The 13,251-nt window shown below is 42.5% G+C and overlaps 1 protein-coding gene across 8 annotated transcripts in view; it reads right to left on the reverse strand.

Moving 5' to 3' along the window:
• The window catches only part of ZYX (zyxin), a 26,417-nt gene continuing 13,166 nt past the window's right edge, over positions 1–13,251 (reverse strand). For all 8 annotated transcript variants that reach the window (XM_073553050.1, XM_073553048.1, XM_073553051.1 and 5 more), the window contains 5 exons: positions 10,376–10,487; positions 2,427–2,596; positions 1,873–2,051; positions 1,362–1,482; positions 1–1,138 (listed from right to left, as the gene is read on the reverse strand). In XM_073553050.1, the coding sequence (XP_073409151.1) occupies positions 1,028–1,138; positions 1,362–1,482; positions 1,873–2,051; positions 2,427–2,596; positions 10,376–10,487 (693 nt within the window). In that variant the 3' untranslated portion in view covers positions 1–1,027. The remainder of the gene's footprint in view (positions 1,139–1,361; positions 1,483–1,872; positions 2,052–2,426; positions 2,597–10,375; positions 10,488–13,251) is intronic.

Raw genomic sequence — 13,251 nt, forward strand, 5'->3', positions numbered from 1 at the left:
TTTATTTGTTTTATTTTAATGGGTTATTTCATCATTAACAAAAACAATGTCACTTAAAAAAATATGGTCCTTTATATGGTCCTTTCTATGAACAGGGGTTCACGGGACACAACAGCCAAGTCCCGGTAAAGTCTCCGCTGTTTATTTTGGGTTTCCTGATAATTGTTCTATAAAATGGCTTTTTTTTTTTTTTCAGTTTTTGTGTTTTCGGTTTCTAAGCCTCATTTAATCTATTTTTTTGGTAAGAAATGTGCAAAAAAAAAGAAAGAAAAATTAGCAACAAATAGCAAACGATAACCTATGGGGTTAGCGGAGGCAAACACATGAGGCGAGACCCTCGTGACTAAAGAAGATTTTCCCCCATGAAAAATGGCAAAATTCCTCCCCCCCTCAAAAAAAAATAAAAAACAAACCGTCTTCTGCCAAAAATTAGATCCGTGAATATATTGGCACCCACAGTCCCCACAAAAGGGACTTCAGAAAAGAACGAATCCCAGACATATTTAGGGGGAGACTTTTACATTTTGTTTTTTTTCAAATAGGGGAAAATATTCTTTTCAGAAAACCTGGTTACAATTTCCAAATTCCAGATCATTGGCTGGAACATCCGCTGGTGACCAGGGTTCTCATTTTGCAAAAATATCCATTTAGTCCATAGAAATTTCCATAATCACAGATGGAAAAAAAAAAAGAAAACGTAACAGCAAAAAAAAAAAAAAAAATGATAAAACATAAAAAAAAAAAATTAATCTCGGCACAAATACGAAAAAAGACAATTTGTGGCAGGCGGCGGCGATCAGGCAGATAAGCGAGAAGTACTAACTACTTGGTTAGCAGCGAAGTGACGGCCGACCAAAATTATCTAGAAGTCTCCGCGGCAGAAGCTGTAAACCGGTTAATAAACCGTAACACTGAACTACATCGGCGGCGGCAGCAGCAGAGAGGCGGACGGAGTGGTCAGTCGGTCCAAGAGTCTTTGGTGGACAAAGCTGGAGCTCGTATCTAGGAACGACCCGCGAAGGCGATGTTACATAGCAGCCCGCGCCCTCGCTGTATGGCATTTCTTGCACAGCACGTGGCCGTCCAATGGGAAGCAACCGGAGTCATCGGCTTCGATGGAGAGGGGGCAACCACAGTCCTGAGGGGGTGAGGAACGAAGAAGAAAAAAAAAAAAGCTTTACAGATTTAATCGATTGACAAAAGGATTAAAAAAAAAAAAAAAAAAATCAGGTTAAAAAGCAAGAAAAAAAATAGAACTCAATGCCAGGCAGCAGCCAAAAAGGCAAGTGAAATTTCATACGGCCAAAAAAAAAAAAAAAAAAGTGAAGACTAGATCATAGAAAAAGAGAACAGAGCCTCACCTCGCACTTGTAGCACATCATATGGAAATTCTTCTCCAACGCCACCACCCTCACGGTCTCATCCCGTCCAGGTTCTGGGGCAATAGGTTCTCCACAGACCGAGCAGCGAGGGGCATATTTCCTATAGACAAGCAAAAGGGGCAGAGGCAACGTAAGCAAAAGCGACCCTAGGTATTATAAATGGATTGATACAGAAGAAAATCATGGGGCACGGCCTGGCGGGAGGCGACTAGCGGCACAACATGGACACAGGAAGCAGAAATTACAGAGGCACTGCCACTAGAACGCACACACCGCCGACGGGGCACTCGCACCGCCGACGGGACGCACGCACCGCGACTATAATTGGAGTAAAGGAGCTGCAACTGATCTGTCTGCGGTGCTGGAATAACGGTCGTAGGATACAATGTTACATGTATGAGAGGGAGCGCCATCTATAACATGAGCACTGCTGATATAACATAGGAATGTCAGCCGGATAGAATATCCTGGTTTTCTGGGGCAAACTAACCTGTGATAATCGGCGACGCAGTGCGGCAGGTTATTCTGATCCACAATAAAGGGTTCTCCCTGCAGGGGGCGACTGCAGACGGCGCAGGTGAAACACTCCGGGTGGTAGGACTTGCCCATGGCTTTCAGCAAACGCTCCAGTATCTTCTTCTCACACACGGCGCAACGCTCTAATGTGTCCTGTGGGGAGAGACAACCTGCATTATACACCGCGCTCTAGTGTGTCCTGTGGGGAGAGACAACCTGCATTATACACCGGCCTCTAGTGTGTCCTGTGGGGAGAGACAACCTGCTTTATACACTGCGCTCTAATGTGTCCTGTAGGGAGAGACAACCTACATTATACACCACGCTCCAATGTGTCCTGTGGGGAGAGACAACCTGCATTATACACTGCGCTCTAATGTGTCCTATGGGGAGAGACAACCTGCGTTATACACTGCGCTCTAATGTGTCCTGTGGGGAGAGACAACCTGCGTTATACACTGCGCTCTAATGTGTCTATTTTTTTTTTTAGGACAGACGACCCAATGAGTGCCCGGTCCCCGGACTCGCCTGGTAGCAGTCTTCGCAGAGAGGCCGCCCTTCGCACTCGTAGTACTGCTGTCCTTGCAGCTGCTGGTCACATTTGGAGCAAGTGAAGCAGTGGACGTGGTACAGGTGCTCGCCGGCCCGCACCACAGTCTCCGTCCTGGACAGTCCCTGGCCGCACAACTTACAGCGATCTACAAAGACCAACGAAAGACATGACACCAAGACTCCAGAATTAGGAGGTGCGCAGACTGGCGGGACTAAACAAAAAGAGCAAATACCCTGGAGAACCCCAGGATCAAAGATAAACAATCAGCATTATTTAGTGGCGCATGGCGGTATTATTTCATAACCCAATTGTAATTTTCTATAAGAATCTTGTAGCAATATCATGTGCACTCTGTGGGAGAGAATTAAATATTGCACATAATACCACCATATAGTGTCTGACCGCGAGATGTATATGACCATACTATGGTGGCATTACATTGCTGTATTATACGGCAGTATTGTGGCAGCATTATTGCGACATTATATGGCAGGATTATATAGCAGTATTGTGGCGGAATTATATGCCAGTATTATGGTGGCATTATATGGCAGTATTATAGTGGCATTATATGGCAGTATTAAGGCGGCATTATATGGCAGTATTAAGGCGGCATTATATGGGACTATTCTGAGGGCTCAAATCTGAGAAAAACTAACCAAAAATAGTAAGTGGTTGGGGGGGGGGGGGACCCATTTTCTGAAATCCCATGTCTACTTCTGACACCACTGAGGAATCAGCTACACAACATACTGTGAACCCCGTCCTCCTATAAATACATTGCAATAAACAAATCTTATACATAAAATATAGAAATGTCTACAAGCGATAAAAGTATATATGATAAATAAAATAACTGCACCCAACACACAAAAAAAAAAATAATAGTCTACATCGACATCTGTAGGATATCGCCATTGATGTAGAGGGGACTCGGAATCACACAAGGTCTCCATTGGAACAAGAAATTACAGGGGATCTGGGGGGGGGGGGGGGTAATTCGGACACTGACTCTTTTCATACATGACAATATGCTGCCAGCTTTACAAGCAGCTTATTGACACTGAGCACTTCATACATTTTACTTTCGCCAATTTCTCATAACTCCCAAGAAATATCGTGCCATTTTTGTTCCTGAAGAAGTTGCGTTAAAAAAAACAAAAAAAAAAAAACATATTTTATAACCACGTCCCCTGATATGTAAGAATAGTGGTCAGACACCAGGACCAAAAAAAAAAAAAAAAAAATCCAAAAAAATGTTCCTCGGGAAAACTCATGGGTAATATCATCAATCATCTATTGTGTTTTCCCTCCTGCGAGTTCTGACCCGTTTGCTTTCTCTCCTCTGCAGCCGCAGGTAATTGGCCCAAATTCTTCATATATTTAATTTCTAAGGAAAAAAAAAAATCAGAATGCTCTCCGCAGCAGATAATCTGTGTGAGAACGAGAATTACTAAAATGATTATCAGATTTATGTCAGGACAAACCTAATCCGTATGTTTATTAACCCCAGAGCTACGGGCGGTCCGATATCTACAACACTTTCTTTATCAAAATTATTCTCAGACATTTTTTTTTTTTTAGCGCATTAAATTCGTTTTGATGTTTGGAATTCTTCTTTTTTTTTTTCAATTACTTGGGGCTAAAAATCATTTTTTTGCAATTAGGTTTTATTAAAACCGTTGCACCATTTGGCTTTCACAGACTTTTTGTAATTTTAATGTGGTCTGTGCCCATAAACCAGCTGAGAGGAGCTCAGAAAAAGATAAAAAAAAAAGAGTTACAATCGCTCCTATTAGAAAATGAACTCACTGACAGATTCTAAGATAACTCATTCTGCAGCCAGCAACTGACAGTGCAACAAGCTGTAAAAGGCAAATAATGCGACATTTTTCATGTAAAAATTATTTTTTAGCCTCTAATACATACATTTAAGTAAAATAAAGTCCTAAAAGATAGACAAACCATTTAACTGGTTTCTATATTTCTATATATATACTTTTAATATATTTTTTTTGTGTCTGATGTCTGTTAATGGGAACCTGTCAGCCGGTTTTTGTTACCTTATCTGAGAGTAGTGTAACGTAGGGGCTGAGACCCAGATTCCAGCGATGTGTCACTTACTGGGCTGCTTGCTGCAGTTTTGATTAAAAACGGTTTTCTCTGCTGCAGATCTAGCAGTTCTCTGAATGCTGAGCTCTGTATAACCCCACCCACATCACTGATTGTGCATAGGCAGAAAACGGCCAGTGTAGAGAGAAATGGGACAATCGGTGGTGGGGGCGGAGTTGGACTACCTAGCAGCTGGTCTACTAGTCCTCCAGTGATGATCTGCTGATAAAGGTGATTTTATTAACCCGACAACATATACAGCTCTGGCAAAAACTAAGAGACCACTGCACAGTTTTATAAAAATCCGCTTCTCTCCATGTCTGACAGCCATTCCATTCCAGTGTCAGTTGAATTCCAACCAGAGTACACCTCATTCTACTTCATGTGCTTCTGATTAGGTGATCACCTGAACCAAATCTCATTTAACGAAGGAAAGTATAAAAAACCCTGCTGTGGTGTAATAGAAATGATAAAATAACTTTTAACCGTGCCTAAGGAGCTGAAAAGAAAAGTCTTGCGTTAGGAAAAGAAGGGCTCAATTCTGGCTTTTCTAGCAGAGGGATACAGTGGGCGTCATGTTGCCTCCATCCCTAAAATTTCTAAGACTGCAGTCCATTACAGCAAGGTCAAGCAGCAGACATTGGGGACAACAAAGCTACAGACCGGCAAAGGGCGAAAACGGCTCCCCACTGACCGGGATGACTGTCATCTTATTCGCATGTCACTCAGCAACCGCAGGATGACATCAAGTGACCTACAAAAGGAATGGCAAATGGCAGCTGGGATGAAGTGCACGGCAAGAACAGTTCGTAACAGGCTCCTAGAGTCAGGGCTCAAGTCATGTAAAGCTAGAAAAAAAGCCTTTCATCAATGAGAAGTAAAGGAGAGCCAGGCTGAAGTTTGCCAAAGACCATAAAGGATTGGACCATAGAGGACTGGAGTAAGGTAATCTTCTCTGATGAGTCTAATTTTCACCTTTGCCCAACACCTGGTCGTCTAATGATTAGACGGAGACCTAGAGAGGCGTACAAGCCACAGTGTCTCGCATCCACTGTGAAATTTGGTGGAGGATTGGTGATGATCTGGGGATGCTTCAGCAAGGTTGGAATTGGGCAGGTTAATCTTTGCAGAGGATGAATCAAGCCGCATACAAGATTATCCTGGAAAAACAGCTGATTCCTTCTGCTCAGGCAATGTTCCCCAACTCTGAGGACTGGTTTTTCCATCAGGACAATGCGCCATGCCACACAGCTAGGTCAATCAATTTGTGGATGAAGGACCACCACATCAAATCTCTGTCATGGCCGCCCAATCTCCAGACCTGAACCCCATTGAAACCTCTGGAATGTAATCAAGATGAAGATGGATAGTCACAAGCCGTCAAACAAAGAAGAACTGCTGACATGTGTGCACCAGGAGTGGCATAAGGTCACCCAAAAGCAGTGTGAGAGACTGGTGGAAAGCAGCCAAGACGCAGGAAAGCTGGGATTAACAATCATAGTTATTCCACAAAATATTGATTTCTGAACTCTTCCTGAGGTAAAACATTAGTATTGTGTCTAAATGATTATGAACTTGTTTTCTTAGCATTATTTGAGGTCTGCAAGGACTCCGCATTTTTTTTTCTAATTTTGACCATTTCTCATTTTCAGAAAAAAAAAATACAAAATTTAGTGCTTGGGAATTCGGAGACATGAACTTGTCAGTAGTTTATAGAATAAAAGAGCAATTTACATTTTACTCAAAAATATAAGAGAGAAAAATCAGACAAACTGAAAATGTTGCAGTGGTCTCTTAATTTTTGCCAGAGTTGTAGTTCAATAAGTAACATATCGCTGAAATCGGGGTCTCTGCCACTACATTATGATGCTCTCAGATTAGGTGACAGATTCCCTTTAAAAATGCCACCTCTTTCTACCCCCCAGCCAACCCACCCCCCAAAAAATGGACACCTATTCCTGGCTGAGCCCCAACTCTCCAACCATCTGTTACCTGAAAATGGAAAAGATGAGAGAAAATTAAGTTGTTTTCTTTGCGGAATTTTTGAAGGTTTGATTTCTGCTTTACTTGCATTCTGCGATTTTGGAATCTTCGAGAACTGGATGCCGAGATTCCGCTAATCGTGTTGACTTTCGGGTTGTATCGTTCATGATTTTATCGGCTTGATTCCATCTTTTAATGGTCTGTTTTGACGTTTTGTTAAAGTTGTAATAATTGTGTTTATAGCGACTTTGAGATTATATACTGCATATATTTTTTTTTTTTTTTTACTCTTTGGTTCAAGACTGTTTTAAAAAGCAGTAAAAATTCTGCAGATTGACTCCCACACCCAAGAAAACAAAAAACACTTAACATCTGTCAAAAACAACTACTCTGCACAGTTTACCAATTACATACTCTTCTTCTAAACGAGGTAAAAACAAAACACAAAAAAAAAAAAAAAAGAGCTGCCAAACATAATGGAATGTATTTTTGAAAGGAGCCAGATGTCAGGACTGGTGTTTCCATAAAAGCAAGTGTCGTCACTTTACAATAGATACAGTGGCGTAACTAGAGTCCGATGGCTCCCGATGCAAGATTCGGATCGGCCACCCCATCCTGATATATTTTAAATTATATTACATCCTAGGCCACATCCTGGGATATACTGCACAGGAGCTTCTCACAAAATTAGAATATCATCAAAAAGTGAATATATTTCAGTTCTTCAATACAAACAGTGACTCTCCTATATTCTATAGAGTCATTACACACAGAGTGATCTATGTCACGGGTTTATTTCTGGTAATGTTGATGATTATGGCTTACAGCCAATGAAAACCCAAAAGTCATTATCTCAGTAAATTAGAATACTTTATAACACCAGCTTGGAAAAATGATTTTAAAACCCGAAATGTTGTCCTACTGAAATGTATGATCAGTAAATGCACTCAATACTTGGTCGGGGCTCCTTTGGCATTAATTACTGCATCAATGCGGCGTGGCATGGCGGCGATCAGCCTGTGGCACTGCTGAGGGGTTATGGAAGCCCAGGTTGCTTTGATAGCCGCCTTCAGCTCGTCTGCATTGTTGGGTCTCGTGTCTCTCATCTTCCTCCTGACAATACTCCATAGATTCTCTATGGGGTTAAGGTCAGGCAAGTTTGCTGCCAATCAAGCCCAGTGATACTGTTGTGTGTACACCAGGTATTGGTACTTTTAGAAGTGTGGACAGGGGCCAAGTCCTGCTGGGGAATGACATTTCCATGGCGTATAAATAAATAATAATAATCTTTATTTTTATATAGCGCTAACATATTCCGCAGCGCTTTACAGTTTTACATACAGGCGTATGAAGCCCGATGAGCAGAGGGGGCCAGCATCGGGGCTCAGCGGCTGGGAGGGGTGTCAGCGCCAGTACAGGCAACTGCTCTGCTCCTCAGCTCTGCACTGCTGCAGCCCGGCTCCGCGCACACATGTGACTGCTCACGTGGGCACGACGTCAGCGAAGGTCCTTTCTCCCACCAGTGCCTAATGCTGCAGTGATGTAGTGTGCTATATACCATGTGATGTGGGGATGTGCTATATACTATGGGGGATACATTATACATTATTCTATGGGGGAGGCTGTGTTATATAATACGGGGGGGCGACATTATATTCTATGCGGAGGTGGGCTGTATTCTATTCTATAATATTCAGGGCTACATTATATTCTATTGGGGGGGCTGTATTATATTATATTCTATGGGGGTGATTGCATCATACTCTATGAGGGGGCTACATTATGCTATATGAGGAGGCTACATTGTATTCTATGGGGGGCTAGATTATATTGTATGGGGGCTTCATTGTAGCCCCCTCATAAAGTATATTATATTGTATTGGGGCTGCATTATACTATATGAGGAGGGCTACATAGTATTCTATGGAGGGGCTACATTATACTATATAAGGGGCTGCATAATATTCTATGGGGGGGGCTGCATTATACTCTGAGGGGGCTGCCATATATTCTATGGATTGGCTGCATTATACTATAAGAGGGGGCTGCATTATATTCTATGGGGGGGTTACATTATATTGTATGGCGGGGCTGCATTATACTCTGTGCTGGCTGCATTATGCTATATGTGGGCTGCATTATACTGTATCGAGGACTATGGGGAATGCATTATACTATATGAAGAACTATGGGATGCATTATACTATGGGAAGTGAATTGTACTACATGGATGACTGGCGGTGTATTATACAATATGGAGGACTATTGGGGACATTATATTATATGGAGGACTATGGGGTGTAAACTGTAGATGTGCTGCTGATAACATGATACTGTACGGGGACATATTGATCCATTAGTGATCGTTCTGTCCTCATCATTCTTTCTCAGACGGTGGAAAGAGGCCGGGAAACAAGTATTGAACGACTTCAATATTGTCGCTCACACTCATTTAGCGTCCTGAACTCAGCACATGTAACTACAACCGAAAAGCTTCTGTGTGATGTGCAATATGTTAGCATTTGGGGCCCCATTTTAAACTTGGCCTAGGGCCCCATTTTGCCTAAAACCGGCCCTGCTGTGTAGCCCCAGGGGTGCTCCGCTCCTTTCATTCTCTATGGGGAGGGGTGGAGATATGGGAGCGGTGGGGCTGTGGATAGTTAGAGGAATGGAGTCTGGGCTGGTCTCAAGGGGGCCTCGAAAATTTTGCCAGTATGGAGCCCCGAAATTCCTAGTGGCAGCCCGGGGTAGGGGGGCCCCCCCATTTGAAGGTTTGCACCGGGGCCAATAACTTAGTAGTTACGCCACTGACCTTTTGTATTCAAGAATTGAAATAAATTAACTTTTTAATGATATTCTAATTTTGTGAGATGCCCCTGTATGTCCCTTATCCTGGGCCCCATCCTGCCACTGTTTTAAAATGCATAGAAAAAAACTAAACCATTATACTCTTCTTCCCTCCACTTCCTCGCCGTGCGGCGTCCTTTTTTGAAGCTGGGAGCTGAATTCAGCGTGCAAGCAACGGAGTGCATGACGTCACTGCCATGCACCCCCAGTCACGTGCACAACAACGTCAGCTTCTGGCCTCTGAGACGTGTGGTGATGGGCACCCACCCAACGGTCTGTGCGTCCAAGGATACTGGTGTCTGTGGGCCGCCACCTGCACAGGCCCGATCGCATCCTCTGTGATCCCGGTTGTTAATAGATACATTTATCACCATCCTTTTTTTTTTTTTTTTTTTTTATTATACACTTGTAAATATTCTTAAAATGTCAATAAATAAATATTTATACTGTATAAAAAAATAGTGATCTAGTTAAAGTATTTTTGAACCAGATGGAATAAAAACAACAACAAAGAAAATAATAAAAATAGATAGGAAAAAAAATAAATACCAAAGTGAACGAGCACAAAAATAAATCTGAGAAGTGAAGAGGCCCGAGAGGATCTGAGCCAATAAATTCTGCTTAATGCTGGATCTCGAACTGAAACATTAATTTTCTTCTTGACCCCGGATGAAGCACTTCTAGCTCCACTACACTCATCCACTTGAAAGTTTACATTATGGATATTGACTCTGAAAAGCAGCGAGTGGGCGAGAGTGGAGGATCCTGGTAAACAGCGCAAGGGATATGTATGTAATAAGGAGACGAGCCGGGTGATATTTACATGAGAACACGCTCCGCGACTCTGTATCCCATAGACTCGTATGAAAACCACCTGTATAAACATCTAGATGGATGGACAGAACTTACAACTTTCCAATATCTTCGTCCTCCAGTCTTGACACACACACATACAATACATTTACGTATGAGGTCAACCTACCCATCGTTTGAGAATCTACAGTTGGCTGTTTGTCCATCTCCTGCATCAATTGCTGGGTCAACATTTCCAACTCTTCCACTTCTTTCATATTCAATCCGTGAGCGGTCCGATCCTATAAGAAAGATGACAGTTGTAGACTCCTCAAACATTTTGGACAACCATTGCTTTATGGTCAACCCATCCTATTGCCACTGGTGCCTCTATGACCCCAGTATAGCCAGAAACCCAAATGTGATCTACAAATAATTTTATCGGCCATTTTGGGTTTGAACGTCAACCACAATCTGGTGCCCTTTGGACAGGAGGAAAGCTATAAATACTAAAAATCTACCAAGCATAAAGGCAAACCAAAGGATCTTCCATGGCAGACATCAGGGAAAAACAATCATTGTAACCAATAGATTCTCTCATGCCCACTTGATTCTTTTGCACCCAAGCCATTTCAATATGGCCGATCCATTCCCCAGGAGATCAGTTGCTTGTCTCTCTCACAGAGTAAACATGCACACTTGGCCAATCTTGCCAAAAGTAGGTTCAGCAAAATCGATATCTAATGGGTATGGCCAAAATAAGGGACTGATGTCCAGTAAGGTAACAACATTGGATGGGTTGGCTCAATTTCCAAGCAATGGTCCACGAAGCAAACATTTTCAGAATTGATGTGGTAAAACAATGGAGGGATGAGGAAGCTGTAGGTAAGGGTTAATGAAGGGATAGAGGAATATAATGATGGGCTGGCAGACTAAGATATTGATGCAAGAGTCCAATTCTGTATGAGTCTCTAGCTGTTAAATAGACTTTAATTGACTTGAGTTTCGATGGGTTGTGAAGGTTCTTCAGAAGATGCCTCCACAGATTTCGGATATATCCGAACCTTAGAGCCAATTCAACTTGGACATAGCTGGTTGTGATACTTTTCAGGTGTCACATTGGTCGTGGTAAATCACTGGGTATAGGAGTAAGAAGAAGTTGTCGAAAGTTGGAGGAAGACCCACAAACCCATGGAGGTGAAGACATGGCTTCATAGGTAGATTAAGTTATAGCAGCGCCCTCAGGCAACTCGGTCCTGTAGATGCTTACATTCAAAGACTCAGATACTCACGTTCCTATGGTTTTTTTTTGCTAGGTCTGAGGTAGATACCCTTCAACTTTTTCCTACCAGAAGTTTTATCAATGAGCTCGGGGTAAGTGGCAATATCAGGACAAGTGGGACAAATCCAGTAGATACAGGTCTTTCTAAACTGGACATTGGTGACTGTCATGCTCCTTGTTGTTCACCAGTCATATTGGTTGTGGTATAAAAGAGAAAGGATTTGAGTATGGAGAAGGTTGGAAAAAGACCTAGAAACCCAAGAGGGTGACGACTCATCTTGACGGTAAATTATGGAATAGAAGCGCCCTCCTACAACTTGCTCTTGTAGATGCCAACCCTCAGACCCAATGACTCACGCTTCTATTTTTTTCACCCCATTTCTTGAGGTAACCACCCGTTAAAAATGCTTGTGGGAAAAAGTTATCAATGGTAAAGGGGATAAGTGGCAATATCAGAACATGGAGGAGGCGTCAAGTGCCGATCCCTCCACCATATCGTAGACACATGGTCTGCAAGGCACAGTAACATTGCCAAAGCATTATAGTGACTACGTAAGAAAACGCAGAGCCTGCAGCAACTCAGGGGAAGGCATTATTACCGAGGCTAGTGTTTACTTTAAATTGCAAGGTCACAACAGCAAACTCTGCTCTGTCAGCCTCGGCTTAGGAAAACAACGCCCACACATCAAATCGTCTCCATCCCTAAATTGTATCCTGCCATGCAACACAACCATTACATCATAATGGCCTCATTACCCATTCCACTCCCCGAGCCTCCGGCTGCGTCAAAGCTCTGACTGACAGTCATTGCTAAAAAGGAGAGTATCAAACATTCCCTGTAAATATAAGTCCTTGAGTCGTCCTCAACTGTCAAGTTGGGAAAAATAACTGAGTCTTTTCCACGTTTTGGCTGTTTTAGGCAAAGCCAGGTGACAATTCCTACAGGCTTTCTCATGACCTTGAACACATCACATGGCCCACTATATTCCAAAACCATAAAAGGCAACATAGACCAAGCTACCATGGCAGATTTTTTAACATCTTGGCATTACCAGAAATGGTAACCATTAACAGTGACTCCATGCCAACGTATTGGTACCAAACCATGACCAAAATAAAGACTAAACAGGACCAAACCGTGAGCAATACAGTGCCTACATGCCAACATAACGGTACCAAGCAATGACCGGCACACTGCCTACATGCCAACTTAACACTACTAAACGTTGCCAGACAGAACTTCAAAAACAGCTCCAGGACCAACAAAAGTGTGAAGAGCTCCTTGAGTTTTAGGTATCCTCAAAGAAGTTCAGGCTTTTGGTTGGCTTCTTCACTTGCCAATATATGGTCTACTGAAGCAAATGAAACCCTAGAAGCCATACTGATTTTGTCAAGTGGGGGTAGATTAACTAAAGATGGTGTAATTTACCATATTACAACAACTCTTGGGAAACACTCAATGAGGCCATATTGGTTGTCACCTAATCAGGTATAGCAAGGAAACCACTGGAAAGAATAGAAAAGAACTTAATACTACGGAAAGACTCAATAACTTATAGGTAATAGTGTTTTTTTGGGGTGGGAAGGGGGCTTCTGTAGATTCTCCAAATCAAATCAGGTCCTCTATCAATCACAACGCTATGTATGATCTATGGTCCTACTTAAGTACACAAGTAGCATAGCTGACTTTTACATCCTATGTACATATGGATTAGAAATAGTTAGAGTTACCAAAACTCCCTTGGAAAACCCCATCATGAAATCACGAGTTGTGCCAAATAGCA

Source organism: Dendrobates tinctorius, unplaced genomic scaffold (assembly GCF_039654945.1).
Source record: "Dendrobates tinctorius isolate UK_male_01 unplaced genomic scaffold, ASM3965494v1 ptg000196l, whole genome shotgun sequence".
NCBI lineage: Eukaryota > Metazoa > Chordata > Amphibia > Anura > Dendrobatidae > Dendrobates > Dendrobates tinctorius.